Here is a 16424-nt window from a genome sequence, read left to right as displayed (position 1 = left end):
GCCCAGGGGCAGGGGAGGGACAGCTGAGGCGACAAGGCCCCCGCCCCCCTGGGGGGCTGCCCTCGGGAAGACAGCACCAGGAGGTGGGGTGGCAGGGTGGGCAGGCAGGCCTCCAGGAGGACCACTCAGGTCAGTGGTCCAGGCCTCCCTCCACATGGAGCAGGGGCTGGCAGCGGCGAGAGTGTCCTGTCCCAAAGGGAGCGCCCTCAGGCACCTTCCACATCCAGGCACGCAGATCACAGCCAGGCACACGGCCGGCCGGAGCGTGGACGGTCACCCTCTCTGAGGCCCAGCCCCTCCTCTGGTGCCGAGACAGTGCTGTCGCGGCCACTCGAGTTACTTCAACAGCCCACAGGGAGGACGTGGCCTCCGTCAAACATGCTCGGTGCCACCGCCCCTGACAGCGACAGAGCTGCTCGGCCACGGCAGGAAGCCAGACGCTGAGGCCGTGGCCACGACGGTGCTCAGGGACCCAGGCCAGCTCCACACGCAGCCACTGGGTCACTTCCTTCCTCCCGGGCAGGGTTCACAGCACTACGGAGAGCCTGCTGCTCTTCCAGGGGACAGACCCAACCTCAGCCTCTATGCCTGCGTCACCCTGGACCCAGCTGGCTCACTGGCAAGACCCCCTGCCCGCCAGCACCAGGCACGTCTCTTGGCACCGGATGCTGAAGCTGGCGGAGCTCCGATTCTGTGTGCCCAACACGGCCGCTGCCCTGCAGGCGTCCAGCTCCAGCCTGGAGGACAGGCCGGGCCCACCAGCCTTCCACAGGGCTTGGCCCAGCATGCCTGCAGCTCCCCAGCGTCCTTCCCCTGTGGACGGACGGCTGGCCCAGGTCAGGCTCCCCTCCGCCGGGGGCAGAGCGGCCTCGGGGACAGGACTCCCTGCTGGAACCTCAGGGCAGCCACGGGCCAGGACACAACAGTGCAGAACTGACCGCTCCTGCCTTCCGCCGCCTGCCTGCCCGCCCACCCGTGGGACGTGAGTGCACAGCTGTCACCCTGCCACGCGCCCAGCACCGAGCAAGTCTTCACTCCTGAGCTCCACCGTCTCACCCGGGGCAGCTCGCAGCAGGGGTTAGGCATCCCTGGACCTCCCGGTCAAGACAGTGCCAGCAGCTGGCCCACCCACGGCCATGCACCCCCAAACCCTGAACACGCGTGACCCAAGGGAGCACAGGACAGCATGATGTGCTTAAAGATCGCTCGTCAACTGACCCAATTTTGTCTTTAAAATGCCTTGAAACAATAGAGAGAGAGACAGTCGATCTTCACGCTGGCATTTCCTGACATTTGGCACGTCGAGTGAACACAGGCCGGAACACAGAACCCCGGAGCGTTAACCCCTGGAAGGCCACTCAGCGGCAGAGAAGCAGTGCTGTCCACCCTGCCCCGTGGCCGCTCCAACCACCCAGGAGAAGGGACCAGGCCGGGAGCTGATTAGTGCATCAGGGGCCCGAGGGCACCGAGGCCAAGACGAAGGTGGACTTGTCCGGGAGGGGCTGGAGCCCCGAATGCAGGCGGGACAGAAGCAGTGAGCTGAGACGCAGCACGTGGACATCCCGCCACACGGCAGGCGCCTCCGTTTCCACCAGGAGGCAGGACGCGCTGGACGACAGGGCCCTGGGGGACAGAGGGCGGGAATCCTTCCGGAACCTTCCCGTTGAGTCCGCCCCCTGGCTTCAGGGCAGAGGGAAGGGCTTCGGGGGGCGGGGGGCAAAGGCGGGTGGGGCACCCCGTCATTCCTTCTCAGGCTCATCTGATCAGCACCCACCCTGACCCACACACTCAGCCCCACCCTCACCAACGCACTCCCCTTTCGGAGTAGGCGGGTACCCGACCCGTGAATCCTCGGTTTCCTCCCATCTCCGGCGCAGGCCCTGTCCACCCCGGCCTGCCTGCCCCCATGGGGGTAAGGAGTCCTGAGACAGAAGCACAGGGAGGGCCCGGGGCAGGGGGCAGTGGGGACATCAGAGCAGACAGATGACCCCCACGGGTGCCGCCCTTGCCCGTCCCCACTCAGGCCCCGCTGAGCAGCAGTCACGGGGTGACAAGAGCCTGGGCAAGCAGAAGTCCCACCGCCGGGCCCTCCCACAGCCAGGACGTGGGGCGCGGGGACGCAGCGGCCACCACGCACTCACTGAGCCCCCGCGGGCCGACTGGGGTTTGCAGATGGGGCCCTGCCCTCGTTCACAGCCTCCCGTAGCTATAGTCACCACAAATGCACGGGAAGCCGTTTCTCCCCACGAGGCGGGTCACTCATCAACAGACACGCAGCCACTGATGACCTCACCCGAAACGTTTACAGACCTCGGAGCTCCCAAGGGCCCCACGGAGAAGGTCCATGATTTCCACGGAAGCCCCGCGCTCTGTCCACCAAACGTTAATTGCTCTCCCGACTGAAGAAAAATGAGACCAGGATGCTGACGTTTTGTGCGCTTAAGGGACGTGCCCTCCTGTATGTCGAGAACCACGATGCCAGCTCCCATGTGGGGGAGCTTCCAAGGTCACAGAGCATCTCTGCTCCCACGCTGTGGGTCACACACCCCACAGACGGCCGGGCAGCAGGGACCACCCGCCTGGGTGCTTCGCCCCCGTGACCCGCCAACAGCAGGGCTAGGGCCACTCAGCCCTGCACAAGGGCTGCAGTCAGATCTCCAGCCCCGACCCCACGTCCTGGAGTGCCAAACGAAGCAGCCTGGGCTTCTGGATAACACAGAACGATCTTCTGGGGATGCTCGCTGTCAGCTGCTTTATAAGCTGCACTTACGACCCAGCTGAGGAGCCAGGCAGCACCACCTCCGCATCCCCGTGGGAGAGGAGGCGCATGCAGGGGCACACAACCGCTCAGGGCCTGAACCCTGACTTCCAAAGGCGACTTCAGCCACGCGTGCTTGAGCGGGGGATGGTGGGGACCTAGGCCACCCACCCTCCCTGGGCCCCGAGTCCTACTCTGAAACACCCCACTGGGGCTGGGGCGAGGTCAGTGTGCCAGGCGCACCTCCAGGGGACAAGACTGCACATGGGGAGGCTCCTCCCCCAAAAGACCCTACAGAATCTGGTCAGAAAAAGGCAGGGGGAGGGGAGAATCAGGCCCTCGGCACAGGCTCGGGCCTCCCTGGCTCTAGCGGGTGGGAGGCAGGATACGGGTGCAGGGAGGAGGTGGTTCTGGACACCCTATGTGCGCAGCCTGTGGGCAGTGTGCAGACAGAGATGGGACGCGGTCCCCTGCTCGACAGATGCACAGCGAGCTCCCAGAGCTCAGGGCAGGGGTGACCGTCCACTCTGCAAGGGACCTCCCTCCAGCCAGGGCACCCAGCAACCCTCATGGATGTTCGTGGAACTGGACACAACCAGACCGCTGGCCTGGGCCAACTTCACTGAGCTTCTGGGAACTGGATGCGGGAGCCACGCCCATGCCCCGCTCTGCAGCGCCTGCACAGTTGGGCCTTCCTCCTTAAGACACCCACCCCGGGAAATGACTAGTCCCCAGAGACAATGCGGCAGCAACCACAGATCTGCGCAGAGGGAGGCTCTTGGAGCCTTTTCCGGGGATTTCTGCTGCTGGACACCCGGGCTGCCTCCCGTGGATGCAGAATCATTTTCCTGAAATGTCACAACTCCACACACGATTGCCCTGTGCCCACCAGGGCCCCAAAGGTGCTTTATTTAATTTGTTTTCTCTTCTCCTTGCCTTTCCCACTTAGTTCAATTCCCCACATCACACTGAGCGTTCACAGCCTGGCCCCCATCCATCCCCACGACAGCCAGGCCTGAGTCTGATGCGAGATCAGGGGAGAGCGACTCTCGACACTCAGAGTTGTGGCCACGCCGGCTGCCAGGCTGAGCCGGTCCCCTGGCCCCGGTGAACATCGAGGTTAGTGAGCAGGGCTCTGAGAGGCTGCAAAAAGTCCCCACCAGCTGCCCTAGTGGTGCCCTCCAGTCCTAACAGGCCAGGAGGGGTGGATGCTGTCCTACCAGGCACCTCCTCCCACGCAGCTCAGGGGCCCTCGCATCCAGGGCAGCTCCTGGTGGCCTCGGGCCCTGGCAGCACCGCCTCCGTTTGGGGAGCAGGTGGCAGAAACGGCGGGCAGAGGGGCAAGGCCCCTGTGTGAGGTCACTCTGTGGTTTCAGGCCCCTGTCCCCAGCCGGAACTCAGCCATCTCTCGGGCCGGAGAGGCTCAGTGGCCGCCCAGCACTGGGGTCTCGAGCTGTCCCCGGGACGGGCCTTGAGCTCAGGCACTCTCGAGCACTCTCACGGCCCCCGGCTCTTTCCTGCCCGCCTCCCTCCACCAGGCGGGCCCCCAGGGGACCAGGGAGGGAGCAACATTTGCCTGGGGCCTCTGGGAACTGTTCCCCAGCCAGAGGCCCCAGCGAAACAGAGGCAAGAACCCTGTGACGGCGTCAGCCGGGGACCCGGGCCCCTGCGTCATCTGTCCACGAGGTGAGCGCTGGTGGGGCGCGGGGTTGGATGCTGGCCGCCGCCGCCAGGGAAGCCAGGCCTTCTCCCTTTATGTGAATGGTCCGGCTGGCCGGCAGGCTCTCCCGTGCCTGCGTGGACGGTGGCCCCTGAGGAGCCCGGACCCACTGCCTGCATCCACTCCCCGCACTCGGTCACCCGGCCCAGCGCCTGCCTCTCCCTGCACCTCCACGTGCCCAAGCAGAGCAGGGAAAAATGACCTTGTTCTCCCGCTGCCCACGTGGAGGCAGGGCAGGCTGGGCCCCGGGTTCTGTGGGCCGGGCAGAGGACCTCCCTGCCCGGTGTCTCCTGGTGGCCAGGATGGAAGGCCTGGGCAGTCAGGGGGGCTGGCCGGGTCCTCCCCACAGCCCCCGGCGGGACGAGCAAGGCCCGCAGGGTGTCGGACAAGCAGGGGGCTAAGGAACCAAGGCCGGCCAGCCGCCCGCTGTCACCACACTGCCACCCAGGAGGCAGGGCCTCCTTCCCTCCCTCAGCGGGAAGAGCAGCTCGAGGAGGTTAAGGGGCCGGGGGTGCAAAGCCTGACCATGGCCTCCTCACCGCACCCGCGATGGCCCGGGCCTCCCGGGGGTCAACGCCACACACATTACACAGGCACATGTGGGGCGAGGACGGGCAGGCACTCAGCCCGCCTGGAGCCCCCGGGTCGAGCAAGCACAGAGCCTCTGAGGAACGGGGACTGAGCGGCTGCGGGAACGTGGGTCAGAGAGGCTAAGACACCAGCCCAGGGTCGCACAGCACCCGGGTGCCCGGCAGCCAGGCTGTCGGATGGTGTGCCTGCCCCTTCCCTAACGCCCCACTCCCACAGCCATCGTGAGGCTCCCAGGGGCCCCCAGGCCACTGTGACGGGTACGCACACCAGCGGCCCAGGTGTCAGCAAGTTTAGCAAGCTGGTGTCGACAGAGCCCAGGCCCCCCGTGACCTACGCCCCCCGCCGCGGGGTCTCAGCCTGCAGGTCAGCGCTGACCATGGGTGGCGTGTCTCAAAGCTCCTCCGCAAACAACCCCGAGAACTAAAGCTAACTCCCCTCTCTCCCCAGGCAGGGGATCACACCTGGGGCCTTCCTGAAAAGACATTTACTTACTTGAAAATCTCTTTCTTCAAGTATTTCTTTCCTCCATCTCACGAGAAAAGCAGCGCACACGTACAGGTGGAAATTGGCGAAGCCCTCAGGTTCCGACTGCAAGACAGAACAGAGGAGAAGGTCAGGGCGCAGCCCCCACGGGCCGGCCGGGAACACGGAGCCGGCCAGCCGGCGCGCCAGCACGCAAGGCCTTCGCTCCTGACTCTCGTCTCATTAAAACAAAGACGGTTTTCTCTGATCTGGCGGCCAGCCACAGCGGACGTGCAGGGCAAGCAGGCCCCGTGGCTTTCCTGCACGGATGATGGGCAGCGATGACAGAAGGCCAGTCTCAGGGGCCCCCACTCCACACAGCCCCGTGCGAGGGGGGCCCCCGCTTTCCCCACAGAGGCTGATTTCTTGGCCCCGGCCGGGAGGCAGGCAGCAGAGCGGCACCCCGCCCGGGCACTGCCTGGGCACGACGGTGACCGCCAAGTGTGGACGGCAGGAACGCTGCAAGCCCCTCCTCGGCCGCTGCCTCAGTTCAGACAAACGCCACCAAGGTTCGCAGCCAGGGTGCCCAGGGTGCCCCTTGCATTGTGGTGCCATGTCGGTGTGACAGCTGCACGATGCTGCTAACAGTTTACTAAGTAAAAAAAAATAAAATCCACATTGCATAAGATGGTGACACCCTCTGGAAAAAAAATACTAGGTGAGGAAGAAGGATGGGAAACACCAGGGGCACTCAGGGAGGGGCTGGTGTGTTAAATACAGCGCTCAGTCGCCTAACGTGACATTCAAACAGAGACCCAAAGAGGGCCATCCGTGCAGACATCGGGGTTGGGGGGCAAGGCAAAGGCCCTGAGGCTTGAGGCTGCCTGGCAGGTTCCAGACACAGCAAGGAGGTCAGGGCGGCTGTCCTGGGCCTCACTCCCCAAGGTCCTGGGCCACACTCCCCGGTAGGAAACCACGCTCCTCTTTCCGGCTGCTTCTGAGATGAGCCACATTCCCCAGTAGGAAGCCAAGCTCCTCTTTCCGGCTGCTTCTGTGATACCCTGCTTGTCTTGGATGCTGCGCATTTTCCTTGTAATATTTATTCTGCTAGAGCTACTCTGAGCGTGGGAGCTTCCATCAGTTTTGGAAAACTGTCACCCATGCGGCCAGGCAGACATCCACCGCATCCCCCTCCAGCTCTCTGTGTTTTCTCAGAACCTAGGTGCGGTGGCGGTGAGGCCTTTTCCGTGTTCTCCACTTCACTCAACCTCTCTGCTCATAAGTGCCACCTCTCATCTCTCCAGGAGACGCACTTTCTTCCACTCTGTCTTCCAGTTCACTGGTCGTCTCTTCAGCTGGATCACAACTCCTGTCCGACTCATCTGTCACATTTGAAACTTGCGTGGCTTCTCAGGCCGGCTTTGTAAATTGTGAGTTTCCCTCTCCTCCTCCTTTCGCGCTCACTGTGTTCCTTTTTCATCACTTTGAACACGTTGAACTTGTTTTCCAGCACATCACAGGTAACTCTGAACTCTGCGGTCTCTGTGGCTCTCTTTCTGCAGCCCGTTCTCTCTGCTGAGTCTCACTCTTGGTAGCCTGCCTCCTCGGACATTAGGGATTCCCCCTCTCAGAGCTTGTGTGTGATGAAATAAATTTACTGTTAAGGCAGGACAAAAAGTGTCTGACACAAATCCCTCTCTGCCTAGGTCACTGCTCCTCGCTGGCGTGCACTGTGCCCCGACACGTGAAGCAGACCCCCAGGAGACACGGACCGCCTGCTCCCCGCCAAGAGCAACTCTCTCCCAGCACCAAAAAGGCGAGACAGCAAGCCTTAACCCTGTGAGGCTCAGGATGACCTACTGCTTGCCTCGTACATGCAGATCTGGAGCAGGCAAACTGTCCATCTGTCATCTGATGTGGAACTCCTTCTCTCAAATATCTACTAATACATACCTGTGCTTCAGCTTCTAATGGGAGGAACAGTCCTCAGAGCTTTCTGAAAGACTGTCTCCCAGGTTATTATCTTCAGGTTGGCCCGAATAAAAGGCATGCTAAGTTGCTTCAGTCATGTCTGACTTTGTGACCCCATGGACTGTAGCCCACCAGGCTCCTCTGTCCGTGGCAAGAATACTGGAGTGGGTTACCATTTCCTCCTCCAGGGGATCTTCCTGACCCAGGGATCAAACCCTCATCTCTTGTGTCTCCTGCACTGGCAGGTGGGTTCTTTACCACGAGCGCCACCTGGGAAGACCCTTTTTTCTTAGATTGACTATTCACTCGTTTTTTTTGTCGACATGTTCTTTGGAACTTCTATCTGTTGGAAGTCTTTGAGATGTGTATCGAAAATGTTTTTCTTTAGGGGGAAAAAAAAATTCGTATTTACTTATGCCAGAAGCCAAAGGCCCTCACTATTATCCCAAGACTGGCTTCAACTAAACCTTCAGCCTGAAATACTGTAGATGAGTGAGCGAAATGAACTGGGACTGCAAATCCGCGTGAGTGCAGGGCTGCGCTCGGAGGTCCTGACGGGAGGTGCTTTCCTTCCTTCTTCCCTAACGGGCACGGCCGTGGCTGACAAAGGCGAGCGGCAGCAGCTGCTCAGCCCCTGGACGGGTTCCAGATGAGTCTCCTGCCGGGGGCTCCCTGCCACCGGGCGAAGGCCTGGGAATGACCTGGCAGGTGCCAGCCCCTCACTCGGCGTTCAGGAGGGTGGGCTGCAGAGTCTGTGTCCCATAACACGGGTCCGCGACCCCGGGCTGTGGGTCTGTGCCTTCAGTCAGCAGCGGCTCTAGGTTCCCGTGTGCAATGAACGCCATGTGCTCGAAGCACCCCAGAGCCATCCATCTGGTCCGTGGAAAAATCATCTTCCACGAAGTCAGTCCCCGGTGCCAACACGGTGTGGAACTGCCGCCACGACGTTCCAGAGCTGACGAGCAGAGCGTGGCGTGAGCCACGCGTTCACGGGAACACGGCATTCGGGGAAAACGGAGGTTTACAGCTTCACTTAAGTGGATTGTTTGTCTTCAATGACTTGGTAAATTACACTAAAATAGCAATTTAATAAATAAAAATTTCATATCCTAATGGAAAGTGGGCTTCTGCTTTAATGAAGCTTAACCTGGACAATAAATATCCCCATCGGCTGCCCGGAGTGGGAGAGACGAGGAGGCAGCACGTCACACAGCCCACGGCCGGGGCCCCCTAGGAACAGGGGGTCTCCATCATCTTCGGGATCCAGCACCTACGATAGGGGCCTTCCCGACTGGTGTGAAATCAGCCAAGTGGACCAGCCGTTTAACAACAAGCCCGGGGGATGCAGGAGCACGCGGCACTCTCCAGGGACCAAGGACATGCCCCCGGGAAGCCCCCAGGGCAGGGCTCTCGATGACCACAGTGGGCACCCCCGGCGCTCACCCCAGGAGCCACAGCATGGGGGCCATTTCAGAGCCGGCTCTGGGGAGGGTCTGCCCCGGTCCAGGCCTTCCAGCCGCCATGCACTGGGCCAGGCTGCAAACCCTCCTCTCCCACCTCCCCAGGCTCCAGATGACTTGGGAGGAGAAGGAAGCCAGGGAGCTGGCAAGGCTGCTCGGCAGGAGATGGGACCCACAAGCAGGCCTTGTGCGTGGGAGCTTATGCTGGGATAGGAGGGGCAAAGACGCCAGCTTCTCATTTCCTCCTGCAGCCCCGGTGAGACGCGGATGGGGTGGTGGGAGCGCCCTGCCACAGTCTCAGCCCCCCATTCCTGTGATCCCGCCACTGCTCGGCTGGAAACCTCCCCCCGTCGGAGATCCGGAGGAAACGGCCCCTCACGGCATCCAGGGCCCCATCCCACCGGGCCAGCCTCCGCCCCAGGTGACCCCCCTGCCGGCCCGTCCCTGCGCTTGCCACGTGCACCCACAGCCACAGCCCTGGGCCCAGAGCCAGCACTCAGGAAAAACTCCTGCGAGCCCAGGTGGCTTCAGAAACCAGGTGAGCCTGGTCTGGACAGTCCTGTCCAAGCCTGGGCTCTGCTCCCGGGGCCCAACTCAACTGGCCCACAGGCGGGGGAGCGGGCCGAGGCGTGGAGGAGGGGAAGGACGTCCGCTGGACAAGGGCAGGGCTCGCCGGTCCACAGGAAGTGCCCCCGACCACACGCCGTTCCTCCCTGCACTGGAGGCCACGCTCCAGCCTCCTCGGGCCGCCACGCTCCAGCCTCCTCAGGCCGCCAGGTGGTCTGCAGAGCAAACACTCTAACCCTTTAAGAAGCGGGTCAGGGATATTTTCCTCAAGATGCTGATGGTTCTGGCTAATACAACAAGACAACATTCTGGCAAATCACGTTTCAGATCATTTCAGGGTCACCCTGTCTCACTCGCTAATTAAGAAAACGGAGCTGCGCTGATACGATACCCTAGGACCAGACGGGATCGCACCGCCAGGGGCTCCCGTGAGCGCCATGAAATTCCTGCTTGGTTTCCGCACTTTACCCTGCAAGGCTCACGTGTAGAGAAAGTGGCCGGGCTTCTGCTGCTCAGCACCGGGGTGGCAGGGGCTCAGACCACACGCTGCTGGTGACGTCGGCACGACGGAACAGCCACAAGGGGGGCCAGGGCTGCGGCTGGACGGGCAGTGCGCTGTCCACCACCTCTCTGAAAAACAAGCCTGGAAGCAGAGTCTCCTACCAAATGTTCACCCTCGGAATTCTGAGGCCGGGAAATTCTGGAGGCCAAGGAGAAACACTGCTCCTATAACAAACACCACATTTAAAAACCATAAACCTCTCTAGCTGAGGAAAAGACAATTCACAGAAGGTCCCAGACGCACTTGGAAATGACCACTCAGAGCCCCATTCCCATTCTAATCGGATCAGACATCCAAAATCTAATGCTAATGTGGACATCTGTCTTTGGCAGACAAGGGTGGGCAGACCAGCTGGGGAAGAAAGGATTATTTGATAAATGATACTGAAATAGCTGGCTATCCATAAGGAGAGAGTAAAATTAGATCCCTACCTCATGCCATAAGCCCCAATTCAAAGTGGATTACAAAGCAGCCTGCAAAGGCAAAACCTTAAGAGCATAAGCATCAATTAAAAAAGAAAAAAACCCAGTAAATTTGACAACACAAAAATTTTAAACTTTCGTGTGACAAAGGCACTAGAATTACGGTAAAGGTACAAGTCACAGACGAGCAAACCCCATCTGCAGAGCGCGTATGACTGACAAAGGACAGGAGCCACAGCATGTGTCTTTTTTATAAAATCCCCCTGTGAGACAGAAGAAGACAGGCTACCTGGTAAGAAAAGGGGCCAAGGATGTGAACACCCTTGCGTGGTCAGTGAAAACAGGACAAGCTGCTCACACTCACAGGTAAGCAGGGATGTAGAGAGCAAGGTGGGCAGAAGGAAGAAGTCAGCTCCTGTTTTTCAAACGGACAAAGCCTAGAAACTGTGGAGACTGCAGAGTTCAGGGGAGGACATGGGCTGAAAGGAATTCTGCACGTGCTGGGGGCAGGGGCGCGCCTCACTGGAGAGCATGCAATGTCGAGATGGTCACCTCCTGTAACCCAGAAAAGCCCCGTCTTACACCGGGCACACCCTGAGCCAGAGGGTGAGAAGACTGAGTGCTGCTGGCAACTGCAAAAGACTCAGAGACAGCTCAGATGTCTTTCAACAGGAGAATGGATAAGTTATAACACATTCATGCAGTGAAACCATAAAAGGTGAAAATAAATGAAATACAATGACATCCACCAAGATGAGTAAGTATTAAAAAATAAAGCTGAACACAAGAAGCAAGTCGCAAAAGAATACGTGTGATGCCGTTTATAAAACATTTCAGAATATTCATTAAGAGCATACAAATTGTTTATGGATGTATATGTATGTGGAGAAAATGAAAATTAAAAAAAGCACATGTAGAAATTTTATAAAAACCAATTTCAAGGTAGTGGTTATCTCTGGAAAATAAGGAAGAAAGCCTGAATGGCATATGTGAAATTAAATTTTTAAATAAGTAATAAACAATCGGAAACAAAAATGATAAACGGTCAGAGTTGACACACCTGGGTAGTGAGTACACAGGCGTGAGCTGCATCGTAAGCTGTGCTTCTCTCTACACTGAAGACTTGTAAAATACACACATAACTAATAAGGACCTACCGTGGGCTTCCCCGGCGGTTCGGAGGTAAAGAATCCACCTGCAGTGCAGGAGATGCGCATCTGATCCCTGGGTCGGGAAGATCCCCTGGAGGAGGAAATGGCAGCCCACTCCAGTATTCTTGCCTGGAGAATCCCATGGACAGAGGAGCCTGGCGGGCTACAGTCCATGGGGACGCAAGAGTCGGACACGACTTAGCAACTGAACAGCAACAAGGCCTCCTGTACAGCACAGGGAGCTCTGTTCAGTGCTTTGCAACGATCCATATGGGAAAGAAGCTAACAGAGGGGCCGTATGCGCAGGGATAACTGTCTCGCTTCGCTGCACAGCGGAAACCAACGCCACGTCGTAAACCTCCTGGACTCCAGTGAAGAGTTTAAAGAGACTTCTGATGATCAAAACAGAAGGAAAACACTGGCGACCAACTGGCAACGGCCCCTCGCAGGGTCCCTGGGTGCGGGACCACTGACCCCTGGGGCTCCGGCCCCACTCGGGGCGTCATATGGCCGCAGGGTCCCTGCTGTCACTGACTCTGCCCCGGAGGCCCTCACCCTTGGATTCTGACCTCCATCAGCCGGGGCAGGGCTGCAGGCCTATTTTCACTCCCGGGGAGAAGCCTTGACTTTTGAGAGAAGCTCAGAGGAGATGAAGAAGGAAATGGCACCCCACTCCAGTGTTCTTGCCTGGAGAATCCCAGGGACGGGGGAGCCTGGTGGGCTGCCGTCTATGGGGTCGCACAGAGTCGGACACAACTGACGTGACTTAGCAGCAGCAGCAGCAGAGGAGGAGAACGTAATGCGGTCCAACTGACCCTGGGTCTCTCGGCCCTTCCCCTCTCCCCTAGCCACTGGCTGGAGGCGGAGGATGGACCTGGACGCCTCCTAACGTTGTGAGTTTTCTTCAAACTGCATGTCAGGCTCTGCAGTGGATCGAGGTTTGCTTATAAAATGATAGAATGGAAGTTCAAAACGACTACACGATTAGCTAAATGCAAATGAGCTGCGCACGACACACTTTTTGAAAAGCAGGCAATCAGGCAAAGAAACAGTTTTCCTTCCATTTTTTATAATAGAGAAACGGTGATAAAAGGAACAATTTTTCACCTTTAATTGCATCATTAAACTTTCCTTATAATTTTTGGCCCTGAAATAAAACCGAGTGGCCTTCTGGCACGAGAGATTTTCCCGAGCGTGTGTATTTACGTAGATGGATTTCTGAGGCCATTCAAATGACGGGAATCGTTCCCGGTTCTCTGTGCGGATTCAAGAGCACCAACTTCAGCTGTGCAAGCAAAACCTCCGCGATGACTTCCTTTGAAATATTCATCACTAGGCCAGTGCATTACACAATTACCTACCATGGATGCAGAGCACGGCCATCTTAAAATTCACACCGACACCCGCGTGTTTGGGGCCTGGTTCCGTAATGGAACTGTAAATCACGTTTCATTATGCAGCCGGATCCTGAGGCATAAATGAGCTGGTGCCCATCCAGCCGGCCTCACAGTGACTGATCTATTATCTCTATGCCAATCTCTATTAGCTCTCGCCAGATACTTATTGGCATGTGTCTGTCCACGTCTCAGGGCATTCCCAATGGCTGGGTGACAAAGGTCATGGCCCATCAGATTCATGCCGGGAGTCACTGGCTGGATGCTCCTCCAACAGGGAGGGCTGGTCTGGGAAAGGGAAGGTGACCCTCCTGCGGCTGCTCTGACATTATCAATAATTCCCAACTCTGAGGAACATTTTAAAGCTGGAAAAAAAGCATCAAATAACAAAGAATATGAAAAATTCTTTAAAAGTTCCTAATGAATTTAAAAAATTCCACTCCTTGGGTGATGCTGTATCAGGGTTCTCCGGAGAAACAGGACCACAGGGAAGTGTGTGTGTGTGTTGGGATAACATAGCACACGCGAGCACACACACACACAGACACACACACACAGATACACACAGACACACACACACACAGACACACACAGATACACACAGACACACACAGACACACACACACAGACACACACACACACACACACACAGAGACACACACACACAGAGACACACACACACACACAGAGACACACACACACACAGAGACACACACACACACACAGAGACACACACACACACAGAGACACACACACACACAGACACACACACACACACAGACACACACACACACACACACACACAGATTGACTGTAGAGGCCTGGGAAGACCAAAATCTGCTGGGGAAGTCTAGCAGGCTGGAGACCCAGGGGAGACCTGATGCTATTCAACTGCAAAGGCCTTCCCTTCAGAGGCAAAACGGCTTCGTGCTTCAGGAAGGTTGGCCTTTGTTTCATTCAGGCCTCCCACTGATTGGATGAGGCCCACCCACGCTCTGGAGGGCAGTCCGCTTTATGCAGAGTCCGCTGACTTAAAGGTTATGCTCATCCAAGTTATACAGAAACATCCAGAATACTGTTTGACCAAACATCTGGGTATCATGGCCTAGCCTGGCTGACACTCAAAATTAACCGTCACCCAGCTCATGACCCATCCGCAGTCGGAAAGGTGTTCTCTAGTGCTACGTCCTCGGTCCTCCGAAACGACAGACAAGTGGCTTACATACTCAGTTAGTCAAAAGAAAAGTCAACGGTCCCTAAGGAGTTACAAGCTTCTATGGCTCAGAGTCACAAGGGAGGATTTGATCCTTAAATGCAGACAAGGCACACCAGTGAAAACCAGTTGAGAGCCAAACAGTGGCCCTGCTTTAAATACGTTGGCACAGCCCCCAGCACAGGCACTGGAGCAGACCGCATGACACTCTGCCCCCTGGGTCACGGACCACCCGGCACCTCCCGGAGACGTTGGGGGAGGGGGAACCACACGTTCATGCATCACGAGTGCCGTGCTGCCTGCTGCAAACGTGTCTCCTTTATGGATGAAATCAAAGACATTGTTTGAATGCTGCTGCCAAAACCCCATGGATTGCACAAGCTCTGCAGGACTGCAAGGCTACAGCCAGCACCACACAGTCAGTGACCTCGGCTGCCCGAGCGAGGGGCCCCCCACCCCCAAACGTAAACACCACACCCCTGACGGCCTGGCGCCTTCGTGAGACCGAGGATCACTGCAGGTCTGCGGGCACCACCTTACAGGCCTTTCTGCTACGCTGTCCAGCCTGAGGGTCTGTGCCGCGGTTTAACGTCTGTCAAGGACATTCTTGGCAAATTAAAAGGGAAAAAGATCCTGCTGTGGGTCCTGATTACTTTTTCTGTGAAGCAAGAAATGACATGACACCAGCCAACAACTCAAAGATTCAGTTCTCTCTGTAGACGGAACCGAGCCAGGAGAGCAGAAAGGTCAGAAAGAGAGGGAGTGAGCTGCAGCTTCTGGTGAACGAGCCAGGCTCCTATCACAGCCCTGCGAGTACGTGTAGCACTGCCGGTTGCTGGACCAGCAGGCCGGCACGCCTGGCCATCCACAGGCATGGCCGGGAGAGCGTGGGCGGCACACCCTGCCTGTCTGGCGAGCGTGCTCAGAACCGGTCCCTACACCCCCACCACAGCCCAGCCCTGCCTCCCCCCAGGTCTCTCCAGAGGCACCTCCCCGCTCTCGGGGCTTCAAAGGCCGCCCACCTCAGCCTCCCCTCCCCGCTCTGTCCCGTGGCCTCCCTTGGCTGACTCTGAGGCCTGTGCAGTCTCCCTCCGGGGCTCACTGCCAAGTCCCCACCACACATCAGGACACGCGTGTGCAGCTCGCTCCTTAGAAGGCCCTCCCTGCTGAAGACACGGGTCCATGGGGGCCTCTCTGCCTTCCCAGACAGGGCAGCAGGCCCGCCCCAGCTCCCACCCGGCCTCGGCTGCCACGGGCTCATCCAGGTGGGGCAGAGTGTGTGTCTACTCTCTGGGGTGAGGGTGACATCTGATGGGCATGGCACCAAGTTCTGCACCTGGACAGAGCTCGAGAACAAAGCTGACACCCCAGTACCTTCTCGCTGTGAGCCCGAGTGTGAACCCTGTTAAAGACAGACAGACGGCTCAGTTCCCGGTGAACCTCAGGCTCCTCTGTGAGAAGCAAGTGCTGGGCCAGCAGACACGTTCTCAGGCCCCAGGATGTCAGGACAGGCCTCAGGGTTTGCACTGCAGAGGCAGGATCCTAAGGGAGCGAGGGCCACACACGTGCTTCCAGAAGACAGGGGGTCTCTGGACGCCCACCTCTGTCAGCATGCCCGCATAGCCTGCGGCCTCATGAGGGGGTCTCTGTAAACTCTCGTTCTGCAGTACATGAACGAGGTGGATTCCCAGAGCAGAGCAATCATCGCCTGCAGACCCCGTGGGGCCTGTGTCCACCTGGACAGGGGCAGACCACTCATTTGCTACAACAAAGCACCAAAGGACGTGGATTTGGGCCGAAACATCGGGCTTTCCGCCTCCTGGACTGGGGTCCCGAGGGTTACTCAGCCAGGGGACTACAGGAGCAGACGGTGGTGGGGAGGTGCGCGTGGCACAGCCTCTGGTGGTGTCACCCGAGACGCGAGGGTGTGAGCGCGTCCTGAGAAATCACGACGTCCGGCTGGCGCAGAGCTCCCTGCAGGCAGCAGCCGGGCCTCACATCCCCGTGTCTTCACGCTGCTCAGTGCTTGGCACCAGGAGATGTGCCTCCGGGTGGACAAGGCTCAGATGGCCCAACAGATGTCCACTCTGAGCACGATGCAGAAGCAGAGCCCCCGTCTCCTGTCCCCGGCCCAGACTCTTCATTCTTAACCA

General features: G+C 58.4%; 1 protein-coding gene across 2 annotated transcripts in view; it reads right to left on the bottom strand.

The window, feature by feature from the left end:
- The window catches only part of TBC1D22A (TBC1 domain family member 22A), a 262637-nt gene that overhangs the window by 19001 nt on the left and 227212 nt on the right, over positions 1–16424 (bottom strand). For both annotated transcript variants that reach the window (XR_015164928.1, XM_086404306.1), the window contains one exon: positions 5562–5657. Coding sequence is in view for 1 of the 2 variants with exons in the window: in XM_086404306.1 (XP_086260432.1) it covers positions 5562–5657 (96 nt within the window). In the remaining variant the exon portion in view is untranslated. The remainder of the gene's footprint in view (positions 1–5561; positions 5658–16424) is intronic.

Source organism: Bos grunniens, chromosome 5, assembly GCF_055505025.1.
Source record: "Bos grunniens cultivar Pamir isolate PY7600 chromosome 5, Bosgru_T2T1.0, whole genome shotgun sequence".
NCBI lineage: Eukaryota > Metazoa > Chordata > Mammalia > Artiodactyla > Bovidae > Bos > Bos grunniens.
Note: the sequence above shows the minus strand (reverse complement) of the source record. Positions and strands in the feature narration are given on the sequence as shown.